The sequence below is a fragment of the Macaca nemestrina genome, chromosome 4 (assembly GCF_043159975.1).
Source record: "Macaca nemestrina isolate mMacNem1 chromosome 4, mMacNem.hap1, whole genome shotgun sequence".
NCBI lineage: Eukaryota > Metazoa > Chordata > Mammalia > Primates > Cercopithecidae > Macaca > Macaca nemestrina.
The window spans coordinates 171,982,173-172,005,261 of record NC_092128.1 but is presented as its reverse complement, the minus strand read 5'-3'; the positions used below and the strand labels follow the sequence as shown (position 1 = coordinate 172,005,261).

Here is a 23,089-nt window from a genome sequence, read left to right as displayed (position 1 = left end):
CAGCGCTTCCTATGGTGCCCAACACACAGCGCACGCCCAAAGGCAATTTTGGCGGATGGGGCAGATGCTCTGCCTCGGGGAAAAAAAACCACACACACACACCTGCCCTGATGTTGGTGGCTGGGTCTGGAATATTACGTGGAAATTAAGCTAAGGATGTGTGCCTTCCACATCAAAAGCCGCAAAAATCTAACACCGCGACTACTGAGTCCGATCAGGGAGCACAGACTGGAACAAGCTCCCACGGCTTGGGCCGTCTGCGCGTGCGTGAGCCGGAAACCCGAGGCGCTCCCTGGGCCCGCCCTATCGATCGACCCGATCGGGGATCGTCAGCTTGGTTCTGGTCACAGAAGTTGCTCTTCTCGCGATGCTTCACCTCTGGCGGCGGGGAAAGGGCGGGCTAACTGGAGAGCGAGGAAGAACGAGACACGGCCGCACGCTGCTTTCCCAGAAGGCTGTGCGTGCTCCTTGCTTCCTCCGCTTTCTTCCGAGTGGTCGCGTGAACGGCTTCCTGCAGCCTGGCCATGGCGCTTCACGTTCCCAAGGCTCCGGGCTTTGCCCAGATGCTCAAGGAGGGAGCGAAAGTAAGGGCTGAAGGAAAGGAATGAGGTGGGAGAGTCAGCATAGGGCTGCGGCGGCCGCGGCGAAGTAGGAGGGCCTACTAACGGGCTGAGCGTGCTGCCCTGGCACAGCGGCCGGGGGAGAGAAGATTCCAGAAAGGGAGGTGATCTTGGAAGGACTCGGCCTTCCAGGTGTCCCGGGGCCTACAGGCACTTCTCTTCTTCCGCGACCGGGAGAAGGCTGAGGGGTGGGCGGCACGATCGACATTGTACACCTTGAAGGTGGACGGACGTGAAGCCGCGCGTGCGTTTTGCCTCCATCCATAAATGGGGCTAAGGCCCGTCACGCTTAAAAGGGGTTGTGAGGGTGAAATTGAATAACGTAGATGAAATTGTCTTGGGAACTGCGACGCCGATTGACACATAGCTCGCGAGTTATAGGATGGGGAAGAAGGAGAACTAGGCGATCCAGAGAAGAGAGTGTGGGAAAAAGGGCCGGGTCGTGGTTGCTTCTTTCCCAGTGAGAAACAAGGCTTTCAGCTTGGTTGACAGAAGCCATGCGTTGTAGCCAGATGAGTTCCAGTCCCAACTTATGTTAGCTGGCTTAGTCTAAAACCTAACTCTCTTGGGTTTTGTTTTCTTGATCTTTAAATTATGGAGATTGGACCAAGAGGGTGGTGTCTTTGAGTTCTGACCCTGTAATCTGCAGGATAAGTGATACAGTGGTGCAGATGACACTGTTTTGTTTAATGGCCGTGTCTTGAACGTTATTTCAGTAGCATAGTTTTAAAAAATATCTTACTGCACTGTTGATAAATTTGTCTCTTGTGCTATTCAAATTGCGTTCCTCTGTATGTCCTCCAGATTTTGTTAATTCAAGAAATAGATCAGTGTGGTCGAATTTAAGGTTATGCGAGGTACAGGGAGCATTAACAGTTTAATACAACTAGGTTCATGTTTGTAGAATGCACTCTTCAAATAATGTCATTATAGTAAGTAAATGTCAGGGTTTAATGTAAATGTTGGTGGCATCATCTTTTGAAAATAATATGGGCTGATTTCCTTAAAAAATCAGGCTGAGATATTAGCTTCCAATTTGGGTTTTTTTCACTAATACAGTTTTGGAAAACTCTTGTATCACAAAACATTATTTGTATTTCCAATGCTAGTAGATTTTTACAGAACACTGAACTATTTCATTCAATAAATAGGTACTGAAGGAACTGCAGTGAAAAACACAAGTCCCACTTCTCGTAGAGTTTATGTGCTTCTAAGGCAGATATAATGATTAAAAGGAGAATTCCAAATAATGATGAAAGAAACCGTACTATAGTAGAGGATGACAGGAGGTTAAAATGTCTCTAAAAGAAGGATCAGGAATAGACAGAACACTTAGATATTTAGGGAAGAACTCTTAGCTCTGTGCTTAGTGAGAGAAGCCCCTGAACCTGGGCTGTTTCCCCCCACCTCTTATTTAGGTGTACTTAACTAGTACAAAGACCCTGAGGAAGGAATGATTTGAACCTGTTTTTTTTCTTCTTCAAAAAAAAACCAGAAAACAGGTTATAGGGCTGAAGCTTACCAAAGAAAAGAAAATGGTAAATTTAGAGGAGGAGCTATACAAGGATACACGGGCCAGGATATGTAGGGCCTTGTTTCCCTGAAGAGGGATTTGCATTTTATCCTAAGCGGGATGGGAAACTGTTGAAGGGTTTTTTTTTTGTTGTTTGTGGTTTTTTTTTTTTTTTGAGACGAGGTTGCATTCTGTCGCCCAGGCTGGGATGCAGTGGCGCTCTCTCCACCCTCCGCCTGCCAGGTTCACGCGATTCTCCTGCCTCAGCCTCCAGAGTAGCTGGGATTACAGGCGCACGCCCGGCTAATTTTTTGTGTATTTTTAGTAGAGACAAGGGTTCACTATGTTGGCCAGCCTGGTCTCAAACTCCTGACCTCGTGATCCGCTCGCCTAGGCCTCCCAAAGTGCTGGGATTACAGGCGTGAGCCACCGCGCCCGGCCTTGAAGGTCTTAAGTATGGGAATGATGGGATCTGATCAGATGGTAGTTTCTCACAGAATGGGGAGTGAGGGGAAGAAGGAAGAGTGGAAGCCAGGAGTTCAGACTTAAGTGTTACTGCTGGAATACAGTTCTTATTGCTGAAGATGCTTTTAGAGTAGTGGCTATTGGCGGGGGTAAAATACAAAAAAATTTAGCCTCGTGTGGTGGCGCGCGCCTCTAGTCCCAGCTTCTCAGGAGGCTGAGCCTCCAGAATTGCTTGAACTGGGAGGCCCAGGTTGCAGTGAGCTGAGATCGTGCCACCGCACTCCAGCCTGAGCGATAGAGACTCTCTCTCTCAAAAAAATGTAACAGCTATTAACCTTGGTTTTGGATCACAAAATCATGGCTTGTATTGTAAAGCAGTACTGTGTAATAGAACTTTTTGCAGTGTTGGACATATGCTGTATCAGCCTGTCCAATGTGATATTCACAAGCCACATGTAGCTACTGGGCATTTGAACTGTGTGTGGCTCCTGCAATTGAGGAACTGAATTTTTAAATTTTAATTACTTGAAAATTTATTTTAATTGCTTTCACTAGCCCCGTGTAGCTAGTGGCTACTGTATTGGGCAGCACAGCTCTAAAGAAATGTTCTCATGCACTGTAGATTAGTGAAATATATCTGAGGACCCAAATAAACCTCAACTCTAAAAAATCTAGTGTGGAATTTGTGAGAGTTTTTAGTACTGTGAACAGTTCACTTTTTCAATACGTATACATTGGGATAATGTTGCAGTTCAAAAAAAGTATTCAACAGTCTGGGTACTTCAGTCCCTAAACACTTCAGTGGCACATACTTAAAGAACTTCTGGCTTTACAAAAGCCCAGATTCTAACACAATGAGAAAAATATTCCACATTTCAACATTAGAAAATACCGATAAACTCTGGAAAGGTATTCGACTTGAAGTACCTCATTCCCATTCTCTAATTAGCCTTAGCATGGTTCCCTGTACTTTTCACTACTTTTAATAAAAAAATTATAAGTCTTACGATTTGATGTGTAAGTAGGTACCTGCAGTCCCCCAAAATGTTATACTTTTATTCATTCAGCTAGAGAGGAAATGTATGCATCATTTATGAATATCAAATGCTATGTTTTACATAAATTTTGTTTGATTGTCTCAACAATCCTATGAGGTAGGTACTATTATAATTACCGCATTTTATAATGAAGAAATATTAAGAAAATTGCCCAAATTAAAAAGCCAGAAAGCTAAGATTTGTAACCAGCCCTCTTGTGCCGAATACCTCAGCTATGCTCCCTCTTTATTAGAAGCAAGATATAAGCGAAGATACCTTCTGTTTGAAAATTCTTGTTTCACTGTCCTGTCTAATTAGCGGGGTTTTTTGTTTGTTTGTTTTAACAGCACTTTTCAGGATTAGAAGAGGCTGTGTATAGAAATATACAAGCTTGCAAGGAGCTTGCCCAAACCACTCGTACAGCATATGGACCAAATGGTAATTTCTAAATTAATATTTGTAAAGATACAGTAGTAGAATTTTGTGTACTACCTCTTCTTTCAAACTTGTTCTGAGGATGTTATAGTATGGCTTTGGAAGTTAATTTGATAGCTTAATTAATAGTTCAAGTTTTTAGTTATTTCTAATTTTCAGTCAACTCAGATCTCTAGAAAAATAGGGATCAATATATTACTTTTTATCCTGTTGAGAGGGTAGAAAAATTATAACACTTTGACTAGTAAGATAGTACCTAATGTTCATTGTGACAAACACTGAATATAAAAGTGACGTAGTTTAAGGAAGAAAATTCCCTCCTTCTTCTTGCCTTCTACCGCCAATTAAATTTAATTGATACAGTTTCATGGAATAAACATACAACTAAATATACTAAATAGGTTATTTTGTCCTTTTTACATATTAATATCTGTTGAGCACTTGTTGCATGACAATCATGTTGCAAGAGAAGACAGAAATTGGCAAAAATGTGAGATTTGGCATGTTACGTAGTAAATATTGTAGGACATTAAAAAGGAAAGAAAGAATATGGGTCTGCGGTCAGAGAATGCCCATGGGGCTATAAGATAAACTTGAAGAATAGATAGTATGTGTTTTCTTACAAAGCTATTTTTTAAATACACAAATTTATATTTTTTTACTAGATTTTCGTGGGTATTTGGGTAAGGATTTGATTAATAATGGCTTTCTTTTTCTTTTTTTAACTGTTACTTTTGAGGAATGAACAAAATGGTTATCAACCACTTGGAGAAGTTGTTTGTGACAAATGATGCAGCGACTATTTTAAGAGAACTAGAAGTAAGTTGTTTCTTTAAAAGTCAAGAAATATTTTGGTGACATCGAAATTAAGTAGACTTTAACTAGAAGAAATCTCTTATTTCAGATTGGATAAGGGACTGTTTTTCCAACTTGAAAATTTATTATACAGGTTGTTCTAATTATAGAGAGTCCTCTTTAGATTGAACATTGTAACCACTGAAATCTTAAAAATATCTTAAGTTATTAATTTGTGGAGGGATTGGTTGTGATACATTGCTAATTGGGATATGAAATTGATTACCATTATCTTCATTCGATAGAGTGACTCTCAAGTGAATTATTCCACAATGCAAAAACGTATACATAAAACAGTGGTTTTTAAAAAGATCCAACCACTTGATTTTATGAAAATAAAAACAGTCAGTTTATGGCAATCTACTTTGTTCAGCTCCAGTTTTGCTATTAGAGTCTATAAAATAGATACTGCCTGCCAGCAGGGTTGTAAGGAAGATCTGGCACCTGAACAGGCAGAGAGAGCCATTCCTCATTCCCGCCTTGTAATTAAAGGATAACATATTCAGCCTCAGGGAATTTTCCTGCAGCTTAGCCCTTGAAAGCGCTAGAACTTAATCTTTTGTTTTAAATGAAACTATAGAAGAATCAGCATTTCTCTAACCTCTTAAAATATTTTTGGCTGGACGCGGTAGCTCACGCCTGTGATCCTACCACTTTGGGAGGTCGAGGCAGGCGGATCACCTGAGGTCGGGGGTTCTAGACTAGCCTGGACAGCATAGTGAAACCCCATCTCTACTAAAAATACAGAAAAAAAAATTAGCCGGGCGTGGTGGTGCACACCTGTAATTCCAGCTACTCAGGAGGCTGGGGCTGAAGAATCGCTTGAACCTGGGAGGCCGAGGTTGCAGTGAGCCAAGATCACGCCACTGCACTCCAGTCTGGGCAACAGAGCAAGACTCCAACTTAAAAATATATATACATATATATATAATTTTTTTTAAGTTTAAAGTTAAATTTTAACTCCACAAAACACTTGTACAAGGATTTGTCATTGTGAATGTTAATGTTGCACACTGATGATCTCAGGAGTTAACATCAGGAGTTATTAAAGTATAGTGGTGATACTGTCAAAATAATAAAATCACAGGGCTGACTTTTATAGTTTAATCCCTGCTTTCAGTTCTTACTCCTTGGCTTGTTTCTGTAAAGATATCTAAAATTAAATCTTAAGAATAAAATCCACGTAAAATTATGTTACATTTTAAGAAAACTTTTATACTCCCCCTTTTCTTTAAATCACAAATGATAGCCCTTAGAACAAGAATATATGGTAAAATAGATACTGAGACTCATGACCAAGTTAAGTGGTATCTATTTTAGTTATCCTGAAGGATTTTAAAAAAATATTTAGGTTTGGTGGTTGTAATTACTTTGTTTTTTAATTTAGTGAGATATAATGATATGCTGAACCATATGTGTGGCACTGTATGTACAGGCCATCAAAAGAGGATGCACTTTGAAATTCTTATTTATAGTGATACATTTGTGCTGATCGGCATAAAGGGACTTGGATTTTTTCTTGTGACCACACTATAAGTAGCGTATAGCGGTGTGATCAAATGGAGTTACCTAATCTACAGGAAAATTGGAGTCTAAGAAAGGGAAATGAACAATTTTATGTTGCTTTAAGAATCAGATGTTTAACTTGATATTACCTTTCCTACTAGGTACAGCATCCTGCTGCAAAAATGATTGTAATGGCTTCTCATATGCAAGAGCAAGAAGTTGGAGATGGCACAAACTTTGTTCTGGTATTTGCTGGAGCTCTGCTGGAATTAGCTGAAGAACTTCTGAGGATTGGCCTGTCAGTTTCAGAGGCAAGTGTTCATTTATAATTTACTCCTACTTAATTTTTGCTTACATGTACACCTGCTTAAAACATAAACTAAAATCATTATTATAGTAGTAGCTAACATGTACTGAGCAGTTTCTCTGTACCAGCAGCCGTTATAGTACATATGCTTCACATGCAGTATCATTTTAGTCTCACAAAAACCCTATTTTTGAGGCCTTATAATCTCATTTTATCTATTTTTTCTTTTTTTTTCCCCACTTTATTTTAGATGAGAAAAGAGATTAAAATTAGAAAAATCTTGCCCAAGATCTCATAGCTAGTGAGTTAGGTAGAGTTAAGATTCAAATTTGGGCTGTCATCTAAGCCTCCATTCATAACTAATAGAGTCTACTATATGTATTATTCCAAAGTATATTCTTTGTCATTTTATATCAAAAATAAACATCCATATGCATTCGGTTACCTAAGTAAGCTACTTTAAGTCATGTCAGAATAGGAAATGTTGTTTATATTTCAGGTCATAGAAGGTTATGAAATAGCCTGCAGAAAAGCTCATGAGATTCTTCCTAATTTGGTATGTTGTTCTGCAAAAAACCTTCGAGATGTTGATGAAGTCTCATCTCTACTTCGTACCTCCATAATGAGTAAACAATATGGTAATGAAGTATTTCTGGCCAAGCTTATTGCTCAGGCATGCGGTAAGTAAATATCAGTAAATGAAAAGATCCAAAATAAAAATGTCTTTAACATGACTAGGTATTTTCTCTGTTGTCCCAAAATAATCTTTTGATATGTCTCATTTCTTAACAGTATCTATTTTTCCTGATTCCGGCCATTTCAATGTTGATAACATCAGAGTCTGTAAAATTCTGGTAAGTAGAAAATGCATTAATGCTACATATCTAGATCAGGTTTTTGTTGTTTTTGTTTTTTGTGCAAAAAAAAAAAAATTGTGTTCATCAAAACCTAAATGTTACTTCATGATTTTGGACACTTAGGATTTTTTCAAGGCATTATTATTTTTTATTTATTTATTTTATTTTTTGAGATGGAGTCTTGCTCTTGTTGCCCAGGCTGGAGTGTAATGGCGCGATCTCGGCTCACCACAACCTCTGCCTCTTGGTTCAAGCGATTCTCCAGTCTCAGCCTCCCGAGTAGCTGGGATTACAGGCATGCGCCACCACACCGGCTAATTTTGTGTTTTTAGTAGAGACGGGGTTTCTCCATGTTGGCGAGGCTGGTCTCGAACTCCCAACCTCAGGTGATCCGCCCGCCTCGGCCTCCCAAAGTGCTGGGATTAACAGGCGTCAGGCACTGTGCCTGGCCTTCGAGGCATTATTTTATAACATTTTGATACTGCTAAGTTGTAATAATACTACTACCTATTTAAGTTTAAAAGGATATTGACATACTATCTCCTTATAAAGTCATTTTCTGTGATGTCTTGTGGGTTTAAGAACAATGTATAAACAAAATGCTAAATTTTTTTTTTTTTTTTTTTTTTTTTTTTTGAGGTAGTCTGGCTCTGTCGCCCAGGTTGGAGTGCAGTGCCGTGACCTTGGCTCACTGCAACCTCCGCCTCCCAGTTTCAAGCGATTCTCCTGCCTCAACTTCCCGAGTAGCTGGGATTATAGGTGTGCGTCACCAAGCCCAGCTAATTTTTGTGTTTTTTAGTAGAGGCAGAGTTTTCGCCGTGTTGGCCTGGCTGGTCTCGAACTCCTGACCTCATGATCCGCCCACCTTAGCCTCCCAAAGTGCTGAGATTACGGGTGTGAGCCACCATGCCCAGCCCAAAATACTAATTTTTTTGTGTTCTTCATAATACTCTGAATTATAATAAGCTTAGAAGACCATTTTGAGTGGGGTGGAAATTGCCCTATCCCTCTTCAATGATAGAATTCACACTTTAATGTTAGTATTGAAATATTAAAGTTTATTTTTTATAAAATGTGCTTGATCGAGTAAAACCTATCAGTGGAGTGGTTTTGGTTTTGCACATTTGGCATTCTGATTGTTAATGTGAATTTAGCTTAACATAAGTACATGTGCTTTCCCTGAAGATCCTCGTGTGTTCTGTTTGCTGTCTCCCTCCACGTACTGCCAGCTTTCCCCATTAAATTATAACCTTGTGAGGACAGAATCTTTGCCTTGTTCTGTGTTGTATTCGCAGTACTGACAGCTGTGGCTAGTATATTGGCACCAAGTACTAGGTAACTGAATGGCTAAGAGCAGTTCTCTGCCTTTGGTTCTTCCCAGTACGCTGAAGGACCTCTCCTAACAGTAGCTCATTCCCTCAGTGATTTCTGACTAGAGCAGAAGGGCGTGCTTTATGTCCACCACCCCACCCCTTATCCCAGGAGTCACTGTCTTGGTTTATGACTTTATTTTAGAAAGGGAGATTTTTGGTATATGGAGAATCAACAGTTTGACCATAATGTTATTTTCATGAGATCACTGATGGTTTTGGTATTCAATTCCTTAGGGCTCTGGTATCAGTTCCTCTTCAGTATTGCATGGCATGGTTTTTAAGAAGGAAACCGAAGGTGATGTAACATCTGTCAAAGATGCAAAAATAGCAGTGTACTCTTGTCCTTTTGATGGCACGATAACAGAAACTAAGGTATGTAGACTTCAAACCTTAAAAGTAATAATTGGGGTTGCACTTCCAGATTGTTTGAGTTAGCTCTTAAACCAGTAAGTACTTTTTAAAAAACTGAACATTGCAGGATCTTACCTATTTTTTTATGCCAGATTTATGTTCTTTGAATATCTAATTCAACTACTGAACATTAAACTTGAAATATAAAGATGGTGGCCATATTATTTATAATCTGACACACAGCCCTTCTGGTACAGCTTATAAATTCAGCAAGTGAAAGAATATGAGAATGCGAGTACTTTGTGTGCTCTTCACAAAAATAAAGTTGACATTCTGTAGCATCCTGAAACAAGATAAGCTAATGTAATTTGAAAATGGTAGGTATGTTTCTAAAAATACATGTTAGAAAGTTTGAAGTTTGTGTTTACAGTCAATAGTGACTGACTTCATCTCTAGAATTCTTGAAATCTAAGTTGTTGACAGTTTTTAAATTTTTTAGCATGAGCTGGGTGTGGTCTTTTGGTCCACATTTTATTTTATTTTATTTTATTTTTTTTTTTGAGACAGAGTCTTGCTTTGTCACCCAGGCTGGAGTGCATTGGTACGATCTTGGCTCACTGCAACCTCTGCCTCCTGGGTTCAAGTGATCTCTGGCTAATTTCTGTACTTTCAGTAGAGACAGTTTCACCATGTTGGCCAGACTGGTCTCCAACTCCTGACCGCAAATGAGCCACCTACCTCGGCCTCGCCAAGTCCACATTTTAGAAAAAGTTTGAGAACCACAATGTTGTTTTGCTAATACTAGTTAACCTTTGTCAAAAGACAAACACCAGGACACCTACCTGACATATTTAAAATAAAAGTGCTTCTCAGCTGGGCACGGTGGCTCACGCCTATAATCCCAGCACAGGCCAAGGCAGGCAAATCACGAGGTCAGGAGATTGAGACCATCCTGGCCAACATGGTGAAACCCTGTCTCTACTAAAAATACAAAAATTAGCTAGGCATGGTGGTGCTTGCCTGTAAGCCCAGCTACTCGTGAGGCTGAGGCAGGAGAATCGCTTGAACCAGGGAGTCAGAGGTTGTGGTGAGCCAAGATCCTGCCACTGCACACCAGTATGGCGACAGAGTAAGACTGTGTCTCAAAAATAAATAACTAGAAGTACTTTTCCACCTAAGTACTTATCAAAAGCAGATGCATCTAGAAGGTTCTAGAAGCATTTAGTATTCTGCTGCTTCGTAATATATGCACATTTATCTTCTTTTTTTTTTTTTTTTTTTTTTAGCCAAACCTTAAAATTATTTATTCAGTAAACTGTTATCTTACAACTTTGAACACCAGTGTAGTGAAATGATTTTAAAGGGAATGTTTACTTGTTTTGCCAGGGAACAGTGTTGATAAAGACTGCTGAAGAATTGATGAATTTTAGTAAGGGAGAAGAAAATCTCATGGATGCACAAGTCAAAGCTATTGCTGATACTGGTGCAAATGTCGTAGTAACAGGTGGCAAAGTGGCAGACATGGCTCTTCATTATGCAAACAAATATAACATCATGTTAGTGAGGTAAGAGAAAGCCAAATTCTTTTTACCTATGTCGTAAATGTTTTTTTCGGTGGTGAAAACACTAAACAAAATAGACCACGATGACTATTAATAAAGGAAAAGTATAGGTATTAGGTCAAATAGCAGAAGGACTTAGTTTGGGGAGGGGTCAGGAAACACCTCTGAGAAAACATAAATTGAAGCTGAGAGCTTGAAGAACCAATTACCAGATATCTGAAGAGGGAAAAGCATTCCAGGCAAAAGGAACAACTTGTCCAAGAGACTAGACACAAGCTTGGTGCATTTCCCATCAGAGTGTGGAGTCAGGAAGATCCCTTTTAATCCATGAACACATTCATGGTGCACACTAGACAACTTACCCATTTCTACCTACCACCATCCCTAGTACCTAATAAAATGTGCAAAATAAATCACTCCTGTTCACAGAACATTGATTGCACAAAGTAAAGCAAAAATTTTCTATATGCTGTTGAGTTTTGTAAGGGTTTCCCTGGTGTTTTAGAACTATAAACCACTGGCATCCTAAAGTGATTTCCATTCTCGCAATTCTAGAACAATGCCATACAACACAGACTTAAGATGTGGTACTATTGGCCAGCTGGACTCACTCAGAGTCAGCAGCTTCCTGGCCTCAGTGTTCATTGCAATCCAGACGTGTTCTGAGTTAAAATCCACTGTCAAAAGAATGTGACGTGGCCGGGCGCGGTGGCTCAAGCCTGTAATCCCAGCACTTTGGGAGGCCGAGACGGGCAGATCACGAGGTCAGGAGATCAAGACCATCCTGGCTAACATGGTGAAACCCCGTCTCTACTAAAAAATACAAAAAATTAGCCGGGCGAGGTGGCGGGCGCCTGTAGTCCCAGCTACACGGGAGGCTGAGGCAGGAGAATGGCGTGAACCCGGGAGGCGGAGCTTGCAGTGAGCCGAGATCCGGCCACTGCACTCCAGCCCGGGCGACAGAGCGAGACTCCGTCTCAAAAAAAAAAAAAAAAAAAGAATGTGACGTGGGGGCTGGTATACAGGTTCCTCTTTAATTTGAAGTTTATATGCTATCTGAAATTAAAATCAAATGGATTAAAACTTTTATTAAGGTCTTTGTGTTTTTTAAAGGCTAAACTCAAAATGGGATCTCCGAAGACTGTGTAAAACAGTTGGTGCTACGGCTCTTCCTAGATTGGTATGTATTTTGGAAAACACTAAAAGATAGTTGAACATGATGGAATTTTTATTACAACAGTCACTTTCTTACAGACACCTCCTGTCCTTGAAGAAATGGGACATTGTGACAGTGTTTGCCTCTCAGAAGTTGGAGATACTCAGGTGGTGGTTTTTAAGCATGGTATGTAGGAATGATAAAATATGTTTAAGTGCAGGGCTTTAGCTTCTTGTATTTAATCACCAAATATATTTAATTTTTTGATAGAAAAGGAAGATGGCGCCATTTCTACCATAGTACTTCGAGGCTCTACAGACAATCTGATGGATGACATAGAAAGGGCAGTAGACGATGGTGTTAATACTTTCAAAGTTCTTACAAGGGTCAGTATTAGCAATAATCTTAGTAGTTTGTAAGGTCTGAGTACTTTGTATGTTCTTAAAAGTACAGTTGGCAGACTCATGCACATCACGAGTACTTCAGAATGAGTGGTTTATATGCAATGAAGCACCTGTTTTTGTTTTTACCTAAGTGTCCACTGCTATTCAATATGATAGTTTCCAAAAAGGATTTTACAGAGGAGTTAACAGCAACGCAGAGCTTTTAAAACATTGTTTATGGTAGTTTTCCATTGTAATGTACTTTGAGTTGCTAAAACAGTTCTTAGTGCTATATCTGTGGAATGCAAAAATGATACGGTGCTATTCCCATTCTTCACTTTGGTCCTTTTCATACACCAGACACTGTGCACTAAGAAAATCTGCCCCACCCACTCACTTTTACCAAATTTGTAATATGTATTTGAGTAACAATGACTGATAAAAACTCCTGTTTGGTGGGGTTACTGGAATGTGAAAAGATGAGAAAACTGCGAACTGCTTTTTAGTGAATTTTTGTGGTTTTTTTTTTTTTTTTTTTTTTTTGGCGGGGGGACTACGTACAGGATAAACGTCTTGTACCTGGAGGTGGAGCAACAGAAATTGAATTAGCCAAACAGATCACATCATACGGAGAGGTACAGCTTTTTCTGTATAAATTGACTTTCTTTCCATTGCTTGAATAAAAGGCAATAATTAACACATTTTTCTTGTAGACATGTCCTGGACTTGAACAGTACGCTATTAAGAAGTTTGCTGAGGCATTTGAAGCTATTCCCCGCGCACTGGCAGAAAACTCTGGAGTTAAGGCCAATGAAGTAATCTCTAAACTTTATGCAGTACATCAAGAAGGAAATAAAAATGTTGGATTAGATATTGAGGTATTTGAAAAAACACTGAACTTAAATTGCTTTATTTGGGGAATGCACAACCTAAAAATAGTGTGAGTTTAAAAGAAGTATCAATGAGAAACAGTGTTCTGATTTGGGAGCAGATTATTTTCTTAGTTTTTACATAGTTTGTCTGATGGAGGAATGTTTCATTTTCCTTGTTTTATTGATAGCCTTCTGTTCTGTAGTGTGTAATCAGCCCAGTTCTGTAGCCACTGATCCAACCAACCACAGATTGAAATATTTGGAAAAACTAAAGACATTTAAAAATACAGTATAACAACTATTTACACTGTTATATAATGTAATCTGGAGACGATTTAAAGTATATACAAGGATGCGCATAGATACCCAAACACCATGCCATTTTATATAATGGATTTGAGCATCCACGGATTTTGGCATCCTTGGGGGTCCTGGAACCAATCCTCACATACTAAAGGATGACTCTGTAAGGTAGTACTGTGCTTGGTTACTTTCCATTACTATTTAAGGAGCTATGTGGGGCTTTTTGTTAGGTGTAAACATTTTCACATAAGAGGATTTTAAATGAAAGGATGAAAATTGTGTTTTGACAGGCTGAAGTCCCTGCTGTAAAGGACATGTTGGAAGCTGGTATTCTAGATACTTACCTGGGAAAATATTGGGCTATCAAACTCGCTACTAATGCTGCAGTCACTGTACTTAGAGTGGATCAGGTGAGCAAAGTGAAATTTTGATCTTTAAAAATACTCATTTGCATATGATTTAATAGTATATTTTCCTAGAACTAGAACATAGCATAGTTCTAATTCAAAGGATTCTTAGTCCTCACTCCTCACATATTAGAGACACTATGTGCCCCCCTCTGATTTTTTTTCTTCTATTATAAATTGTATTGAATATATTACAACTAATTTAAAATGGACATCTTTCCACTGAAAGAATCCTTTGCCATTTTAAGTTGGAATCAGTGGAATAAATGTAATTTAAATATAACTTTCAAACTTTCTAGCCTTAGAACCCCTTTGTACAAATAATTTAGAGAGTAAATTTAATGTATAGTACTAACATGGAATTTGGAAGGACCATAAAGCCCTCGAGCAGACATTGCAGACCACCAGCTTGAAGGAAAATGGAGTCTCTAGCTGTCTGCAGATAAGAGGACTGGGCATTGAAAATTTTTTCTGCTATGACAAATTATAGCTTGAGGTACTAAAAGATGTTAAAGGTGTTTAAAAATCATATTTCTACTTTTTTTTTTTTGAACTGTGGTAAACTGTTCCATATATAGAAGTAAACCCGAAATCATAATTATTTTTCCAAAAGGCATTTTCTGGCAAACATAATACATTTCCCCCACAAAATTCCAGAAGTAATTAATAAGCAATGACTATTTATAAGTACTTAATAGAAAATTTTAATTTGCTAGAGGGACAGTATAAATCCATTAGGTAAAAGTCATGTCATATTAAAGTTGGAGTAAGTCCTAAGTAGAAATCAGTGGAAAGACAATTCAACTTTTAAGTACAGTAAGGACCAGTTGGTTTTAATTGTAACAGATTTATTAGAGGAACTATGATAGGAAGAGATGACCAAAAAGAACTGGATATTTAGTTTCAAGTCACTGGAAATAAGCAGAAACTAGATGTTTGGGTACCAGATTAACAGGGTTTTTTCTATCAGCTTATTAGGTGGTTTTCAATGGAAGAATATGTTTGAGTTTTTAAATAAATAGAGATCTAAGGAAATATTTTCTAGAAATTAGAATGTGGCTAAGAATAAAAGGGGAAACCAAAAATAGCAGGGACGGAAGAAGCTAAGTAGACTGCAGCATAAGGTACGCAAAAATTCCAACTGTGTTAGTTAGGAACTGAATGTCAATTATCCAAACAAGACAATAACAACCACCCTTGGTCACAAAGGCACTTTGAATTTTGGCTTTAAACTAGGAACTCTGCTTTATCTTATGGTAGGGGAAGTTGTTGGTTGATCTGTTCCCCCAGTCTTTGCACTCGGTGTAAAGTATGTATCTAAAGAACCCATCCAACTATACTAACCAGTTTGTGTATATAGTGTATAGTATAATGAACCTCAATTTGTATAGTATATATTCTAGAAAAGGAATTGCACATCAAGCTTTAAGCATTGGATAGTGTAGTACGGGCTGGATTAATCTTTGTGCGAATGTCTATTTCACTAGTTCTCAAAGTATGGTCCCAAAATAGCATCAACATCACCTGAGAACTTGTTAGAATGACAGATTCTCAGCCAGGTATGGTGGCTCACACCTGTAATCCCAGTTATGCAGGAGGCTGAGGTGGGAGGATCACTTGAGCCTGGGAGTTGAAGGCTGCAATGAGCTATGATCAGATCATGGCACTCCAGCCTGGTTGACAGAGTGATACTCCATCTTTTAAAAAACTAAAAATAAATAAGAAATATAGATTCTCGGAGGCCGGGCGCGATGGCTGACGCCTGTAATCCCAGCACTTTGGGAGGCCGAGGCAGTCGGATCACGAGATCAGGAGATCAAGACCATCCTGGCTAACATGGTGAAACCCCATCTCTACTAAAAAAACAAAAAATTAGCTGGGTGTGGTGGCAGATGCTTGTAGTCCCAGCTACTTGGGAGACTGAGGCAGGAGAATGGCGTGAACCTGGGAGGCAAAGCTTGCAGTAAGCATAGATGGCGCCACTGCACTCCAGCCTGGGCAACAGAGCAAGACTCCGTCTCAAAAAAAGAAGAAATACAGATTCTCGGATGTCACTACAGACCCACTGATATCAGAAATGCTGGAAGAGGCCTAGCAGTCTGTTTTAATGAGCACTCTGTCTGATTATGGTGCCCACTAAAATCTGTGAACTACTTGTTTTCGTTATTTTATTTATTTATTTTTTATTTATTATTTTGAGATGGAGTCTCGCTCTGTTGCCAGGCTGGAGTGCAGTGGCGTGATCTCAGCTCACTGCAACCTCCGCCTCCCTGGTTCAAGCGATTCTCCTGCCTCAGCCTCCCAAGTAGCTGGGACTACAGGCGCATGCCACCACGCCCACCTAATTTTTTTTGTAATTTTAGTAGAGATGGGGTTTCACCATGTTGGCCAGGATGGTGTCGATCTCTTGACCTCGTGATCCGCCCACCTCAGCTGCCCAAAGTGCTGGGATTACAGGTGTAAGCCACCACACCTGGCTTTTAGTTACTTTTTAAAATCATGGTGCACTTAGGTTCTAAAATTACGCTTAATGCCTTTAATTCAATCTGAAATTTCTGAAATTACCCTCAATCAGTAACATGTTACTTTGAGAATTTCAGGTTTAGGTATCTTTGTTGTTGTTGTTGTTGTGATAAGGTCTTACTCTATCACCCAGGTTGGAGTACAGTGGCACAATCATAATAAGCTTACCACAACCTCAAAATCCTGAGTTCCATTGATTCTCCTGCCTTAGCATCCTGAATAGCTGGGACTGTAGGCAGGTGCTGTCACAGTTGGCTGATTTTATATGTGTATATATATGTGTATATATTTTATATATTTTTTTTTAGTTTTTGTAGACTAGGTCTCTTTGTTGCCGAGGCTGGTCTCAAACTCCTGGCCTCAAACCTTGGCCTCCCAAAGTGTTAGGATTACAGGCCTGAGCCACTGTGCACAGCTTATGTTTGCAGATGGTAATTAAGATGTTTTCTGGCCGAGCACAGTGGCTCAGGCCTGTAATCCCAATACTTTGGGAGGCCAAGGCGGGTGGATCATGCAGGAGTTTGAGACCAGCCTGGCCAACATGGTGAAACCCCATCTGTATTAAAAATAAAAAATTAGCCGGGCATGGTGGCAGGCACCTGTAATCTCAGTTACTTGGGAGGCTGAGGCAGGAGAATTGCTTGAACCCAGGAGGCAGAGGTTGCATTGAGGTGAGATTGCGCCACTGCACTCTCTAGCCTGGGCAACAGAGCAAGACTCTGTCCTCTTGTCTCAAAAAAAAAAAAAAAAAACTAAAACCCATTTATTTTAGATTAAGTAAGGTGAGGTTTGTGGCACTTTTTTTTAAGTTGGGAACTAAGGGCTTAGATTTTTGTTTATGAAAACTGGATGCTTGAATGGTTCTCATTTACAGGTTTTAGAAAATTTCAATGTTAAACTTTGTTTATATTTATGTATCAACTACTTTAGATTATAATGGCAAAGCTGGCAGGTGGACCTAAAGCTCCTAAACTGCAAGGAAATTGGGACAGAGATGGTTGGCAAGATGAATCTCACATATAAATAGCAAATCAGGTGCCAAACTGACTGACCGACTTATACTAGTGATGCATGCACATATTTTCACTTTCAGCTTTTTGAGTTATTGAAGTGCATGTCTTGGAATATTCACTAATCTGTGTGGATCTTGTTGCAGTTATCCACAAAAGCAGTAAACCTCATGCTGCTGAAAGTTTACAATTGAATTTCTAACAAGGGAGCTAGCAAACTGCTATAGTGTTTTATATGCAGTACATAATTATATCAAGAAGACTGCTTAATCTTAAATCATGCTAGTAGAAGCATTCTTTTCATTCTAAAGGTTGAGTTTATAAGCATACTTTTGTGTGATTCTTTTTTATGCAGATCATCATGGCAAAACCAGCTGGTGGGCCCAAGCCTCCAAGTGGGAAGAAAGACTGGGATGATGACCAAAATGATTGAAATTGGCTTAATTTTTACTGTAGGTGAAGGCTGTATTTGTAGTAGTACTCTAAGAATCGCCTGATGTTTTCTTATTCTCCTTAAATTAAGAGGTATTTTGTGTTTGTATTCTTGGCTGGATGTTATAATAAACATATTGTTACTGTTAAAGCCTTATTGTCTAATGACCACGGTTATTGGCTCTAAATGACTTGTGTTCCTCTCAACCTTGTTAATCACATCAGCTGTGGGACTTAAGGCAAGTCACTTATATAAGTAGAGGCCTATTACCCATGTATATCTGGTCCACTGCCTGTGTAAGTAAGTTATTGGAAAACAGCCATGCTCATACCATTACATATTGTCTGCAGTTGCTTTCTAACAAGGGAGTGGCAGAGTTAAGTATTTTTAACAGAGACCAAATGGGCCTACAAAGCCTAAAATATTTACTATCTGGCCCTCTACAGGAAAGGTCTGTCAACACCTGGACTAGATTTCCAGAGTGTTTTTGTCACAGCTCTGGAATGCCTTACTCAAGATGACTTGTTTCAATAGCAATAATTTGTTGAATGGAAGACACTCTACTTAGCAAAGTACCAAAAAATGCTTATAACTGAAAATAGATCTCCTGACATGTACAAAATTAAGTCAGTTTTCATAAAGCAGATCCTACTTTGTTACAATCAGTAAGGAGTGTTGAAAAAGCCAAGAACATTATAAATAAATAATTATAAATAATTATACTGAATTTTATAGGACATGTGCTACTATACATGTTGGTTATATAAGGTCCTCAATACTGTTTGAAATTGTGTGTGTATGTATTTTTCCTTGAGACAGGGTGTTGCTCTGTCGCACAGGCTGGAGTGCAGTGGTGAAAGCTCAGCTGACTGCAACCTCCGCTCTTGGGCTCAGGCAATCCACCCATCTCAGCCTCCTGAAAAGGGTCTCACTGTGTGTGTTACCCAGGCTGGTCTCAAAACTCCCGGCTCCAGGTTTCTACTGCCTTGACCTCCCAGAGTGCTATTACAAGCATAAGCCACCATGCCAGCCTGTTTTTAGTATTCTTTCCAAGAGATTTTAGAAGCAATATGACTGACTGGGTCTTACATAAACTCAACAGGTGCTAGGAATGATACAACTCTCATTACTGCCACAGCAGGTTAGAAGTGTTCATTGTATGTCGAAGTCATCCTCATATAGAACCTTTCAAGAAGTTAAGAGAGGCTTGGTGTCCCTAAGCTCTTTGCATTGCATGTAACTCAAACACTGGCTGACTTGGGACAGTTCGCAGGCTTTCTCTGGTATGCTGGTATTAAGGGGTTTGGTACCCAATTACACTCATAGGAGTGAGACTAGTTTGTCTTACATCTGTCCCAGATCAGCTGACCACTGGCACAGAGCAAATACAGAGTAAGGCCTTATGTACCCCAGCTTATGCACACTGGCATCAGGATTACAAAGAAACATTCCTCCCATTTATATTCTGCTGTCAGTATAGATTCTTATAAAATGAACAGACTTGTAATGAAGCTTCATTAGCCCATCTGATGAAACATTTTTTAAAGTGTTACCTAGTAGGGTGAGTCAGTAGAAGTTAAAATCTCCTCAGTAATAAAACAAGATTTTAGGTAAGTCAGTTTATTGATGTATTGTGATCCATCACCCAGACATTAAACACAGAGGACTTAAGTAATTCAGGATTTGCTTTCCAGAAACGAAGCAGGAATTAAAACCACCATGATAATACAAAACCTTTGTAAATTTTTAGGTATTTTTCCCTTCAATATTTAAATAAACATGATTTCTTCTGGCATGTATTTAATGTTAAGTGAACATGATTTTAATTAGTCTTTACTTTTTTATTGTTATTTCAGCCATTATAAAAGTCATAAACGTGTTTCCAGAAAAAGTACTTTTGATACTATTACAGTATTCTCTCATAAAATAGGAGGTATGCTTGTGAGTTTAGTACTTTAGTTGTAGGCACAGCTTGCACATGTGTGTCGCTGATGTGAAACCATTGCCCTTTTGATTCCATTTCAAAATCTGTCAAGAGGAAATGAAAAATCAAACGTAAATGGAAAGATTCAAGTTGGTTACTTTTTGGTTTTGCCATAATCTGCTGAGTGCCTGAATTTTCCAAGACATCTTACCTTGTGGAATATCACCGTGAAGAACAAGATTAGAGAGATGACTATTTGCAGTTCTTGCCTTGGCATAGGCAGTGTAATGCCCCGACCTCATAGTACCACTGTGTTCAACAACTCCATATAAGGAATAGAGTACCCTTGTATTTTCTTCTGCAACATTCTTTAAAAATGAGTAGAATCCAAAAGTTAGTTCTAGTTCCGTTTACACAGATGTCATTGGCAAGGCAAGTTTATACCATACAAAGGTCTTTAACCATTACTTTGAGAGTGCAGAAATCACTCCTGAGTCTAGTCTTCTCCATACCTCTTCTCAGCCTGAGACACTTCTGGTTTTATAAATTTACCATCGTTCCCCTGCTAGAAAAGCCGTAAGCCATAGGCCACTTGATGCAGTTACCTGGCTCAGATACCAAATAAGTTAATTCAACTTGCCAGTTTCTTTAGGAGCCTGAGGATAATTCCAAAATACCTTAACAACCCTAGCTATTAACAACCCTGAATACCCTGTTTAAAAGACAAGCCCTGAACAGGAACAGGACAGCATTTTAGGTTGTGCCAAAAATTACCCCTTACATCTTTAAATGTCCCCAAGGGAGTTGGTGAGAAGCACATTCAACCTCTCAAGTGTTCACTTTCCCCACTAGAGAGTGCAGTCTGCTTATTCTTTCAGGACTCCATATGCCACAGGGCTGGCAATAGGAACAGGCATTCTCTGGGCCAGGAGCCACTTTTCAGACAACTATTTATGTTCTCATGTAAAAAGTTCGTAACATGTATCGCTGCCCTTCAGTAGTACTGTCTCTATACTCAGCTTCCCAATCTGTGCCTCCATATTCACTGAAGAACTTAGTACTTCTCCATCCATCTATGATCCTCACAGGATGCCATTCCATTTTAGCCAGCCACAACCAGGACTAAAGTCTAGGCTTGTCATCACTCAGAATTGTTCAACTTCATAAAATTTTTTTTGAGACAGGGTCTCACTCTGTCACCCAGACTGGAGTGCAGTGGTATGATATCGGCTCAATGCAACCTCTGCCTCCTGGGCTCAAGTGATCCTTCAACTTCATAAAATCCTTTTTGAGACAGGGTCTCACTCTATCACGCAGGCTGTAGTGCAGTGGTGTGATCTCGGCTCAATGCAACCTCTGCCTCCTGGGCTCAAGTGATCCTCCCGCCTCAGCCTCTGGAATAGCTGGGACTACAGGTGCACACCACCATGACCTGCTAAATTAATTTTTTGTAGAGACGGGGTTTCAGCATATTGCCCAGGTTGGTCTCAAAGTCCTAAGCGCAAAGGACATATATCTTATTTTTAGTCTTAGTCTACGAGTCTTCCATTTATTCAACTCTCATCTCACCTATTCTGTACTCTTTAACCTAACAGGATCTCCAATGCTCATATTCTCCTTGCTTATGAAGACTTCTGGCTTCATTCCTGATATGGTTTGGCTGTGTCCCCACCTAAATCTCATCTTCAGTTGTAGCTCCCACAATTCCCACATGTAGGGGGGGACCTGTTGGGAGGTAACTGAATCATGGGAGCAGGTCTTCCCCATGCTTATTCTTGATAATGAATAAGCCTCACAAGATCTGATGGTTTCATAAGAGGGAGTTTCCCTGCACATGCTCTTGCTTTGCCTGCTGCCATCCATGTAAGAGTGACTTGCTCCTCCTTGCCTTCCGTCATGATTGTGAGGCCTCCCCAGCCATGTGGAACTGTAAGTCCAATAAACCTCTTTCTTTTGTAAATTGCCCAGTCTTGGGTATATCTTTATCAGCAGCATGGAAACTGACTAATGCAATTCCCCATATGTAGTCTAGACCATCACTATTCAAACTGTGGTCCATGAACAGCTAGTATCAGCATCACCTGAGAGTTTATATTAAAGATGCAGAATTTAGGCCGGGCACGGTGGCTCACGCCTGTAATCCCAGCACTTTGGGAGGCCGAGGCGGGCGGATCACGAGGTCAGGAGATCGAGACCATCCTGGCTAACCCGGTGAAACCCCGTCTCTACTAAAAAATACAAAAAAACTAGCCAGGCGAGGTGGCGGGCGCCTGTAGTCCCAGCTGCTTGGGAGGCTGAGGCAGGAGAATGGCGTGAACCCGGGAGGCAGAGCTTGCAGTGAGCTGAGATCCGGCCACTGCACTCCAGCCTGGGCGACAGAGCGAGACTCCGTCTCAGAAAAAAATAAAATAAAAAAGCAGAATTTTTGATCCCATGCCAGACCTACAGATCAAAATTTGTAGGTATGATTCCTACATACACATTAAAATTTGGGAACTTCAACCACAGGTATCACTTACAAATGATATCCTCCCAATACTCACCACCAGCTTTGCCACCATATCCAATTCATCACAAAACCTCACCCTGAATCCTATAATGTACCTGCCATGCCCCAAACCCAGACAGCCGCTACTGCTAAGAAACAAAACTAGGGCCGGGCGCGGTGGCTCAAGCCTGTAATCCCAGCACTTTGGGAGGCCGAGGCGGGCGGATCACAAGGTCAGGAGATCGAGACCACAGTGAAACCCCGTCTCTACTAAAAATACAAAAAATTAGCCGGGCGCGGTGGCGGGCGCCTGTAGTCCCAGCTACTCAGGAGGCTGAGGCAGGAGAATGGCGGGAACCCGGGAGGCGGAGCTTGCAGTGAGCCGAGATCGCGCCACTGCACTCCAGCCTGGGCAACAGCGTGAGACTCCGTCTCAAAAAAAAAAGAAACAAAACTATAACATATGATCATGTACGTTGTCATAGTCCTCAATGTGACTATAATCTTATAAATTGTCCTTAGCTGCCTCTTCCATTATGCCCTTCACAGCTACTGGCCCAGCTTTTTTTTTTTTTTTTTTTGAGAGTTTCTTGCTCTGTCACCTAGGCAGGAGTGCAGTGACGCAATCTCAGCTCACTGCAGCTCTGCCTCCCGGGTTCCAGCAATTCTCCTGCCTCAGCCTCCCGAGTAGCTGGGATTACAGGTGCAC

At 40.2% G+C, this 23,089-nt stretch overlaps 2 protein-coding genes across 10 annotated transcripts in view; one reads left to right on the top strand and one right to left on the bottom strand.

Annotated features, from left to right (window-relative positions):
- Positions 1-424: 424 nt before the first annotated feature.
- Positions 425-18,118, top strand: LOC105472774 (chaperonin containing TCP1 subunit 8). Of its 4 annotated transcripts, none has more exons than XM_071095547.1 (15): positions 425-584; positions 3,983-4,073; positions 4,810-4,889; positions 6,593-6,742; positions 7,238-7,418; positions 7,531-7,592; positions 9,203-9,340; positions 10,706-10,884; positions 11,995-12,061; positions 12,136-12,223; positions 12,308-12,423; positions 12,984-13,055; positions 13,134-13,298; positions 13,886-14,005; positions 17,456-17,690. In XM_071095547.1, the coding sequence occupies exons 1-15, from the start codon at positions 525-527 to the stop codon at positions 17,546-17,548; spliced, it is 1,662 nt and encodes a 553-aa protein (XP_070951648.1). In that variant the 5' UTR covers positions 425-524; the 3' UTR covers positions 17,549-17,690. The 4 variants fall into 4 exon arrangements, with proteins under 4 accessions (XP_070951648.1, XP_011724614.1, XP_011724616.1 ...); XM_011726312.2 differs by lacking the exon at positions 17,456-17,690 and adding an exon at positions 17,891-18,118 and having other exon boundaries at positions 428-584; XM_011726314.2 differs by lacking the exon at positions 17,456-17,690 and adding an exon at positions 17,891-18,118 and having other exon boundaries at positions 449-609.
- Positions 18,119-19,572: 1,454 nt separating this feature from the next.
- Positions 19,573-23,089, bottom strand: part of LOC105472776 (ubiquitin specific peptidase 16) — a 31,111-nt gene continuing 27,594 nt past the window's right edge. For all 6 annotated transcript variants that reach the window (XM_011726318.2, XM_011726321.3, XM_011726317.2 and 3 more), the window contains 2 exons: positions 20,104-20,260; positions 19,573-19,996 (listed from right to left, as the gene is read on the bottom strand). In XM_011726318.2, the coding sequence (XP_011724620.1) occupies positions 19,875-19,996; positions 20,104-20,260 (279 nt within the window). In that variant the 3' untranslated portion in view covers positions 19,573-19,874. The remainder of the gene's footprint in view (positions 19,997-20,103; positions 20,261-23,089) is intronic.

What these genes read in the sequence shown, in the direction of transcription:
- LOC105472774 (XM_071095547.1), top strand. Translation starts at nt 525, where the DNA reads ATGGCGCTTCACGTTCCCAAGGCTCCGGGCTTTGCCCAGATGCTCAAG. An exon ending in GCACGATAACAGAAACTAAG is followed by an intron (nt 9,341 to 10,705) that starts GTATGTAGACTT and finishes TTGTTTTGCCAG; the next exon opens with GGAACAGTGTTGATAAAGAC. An exon ending in TATAACATCATGTTAGTGAG is followed by an intron (nt 10,885 to 11,994) that starts GTAAGAGAAAGC and finishes TGTTTTTTAAAG; the next exon opens with GCTAAACTCAAAATGGGATC.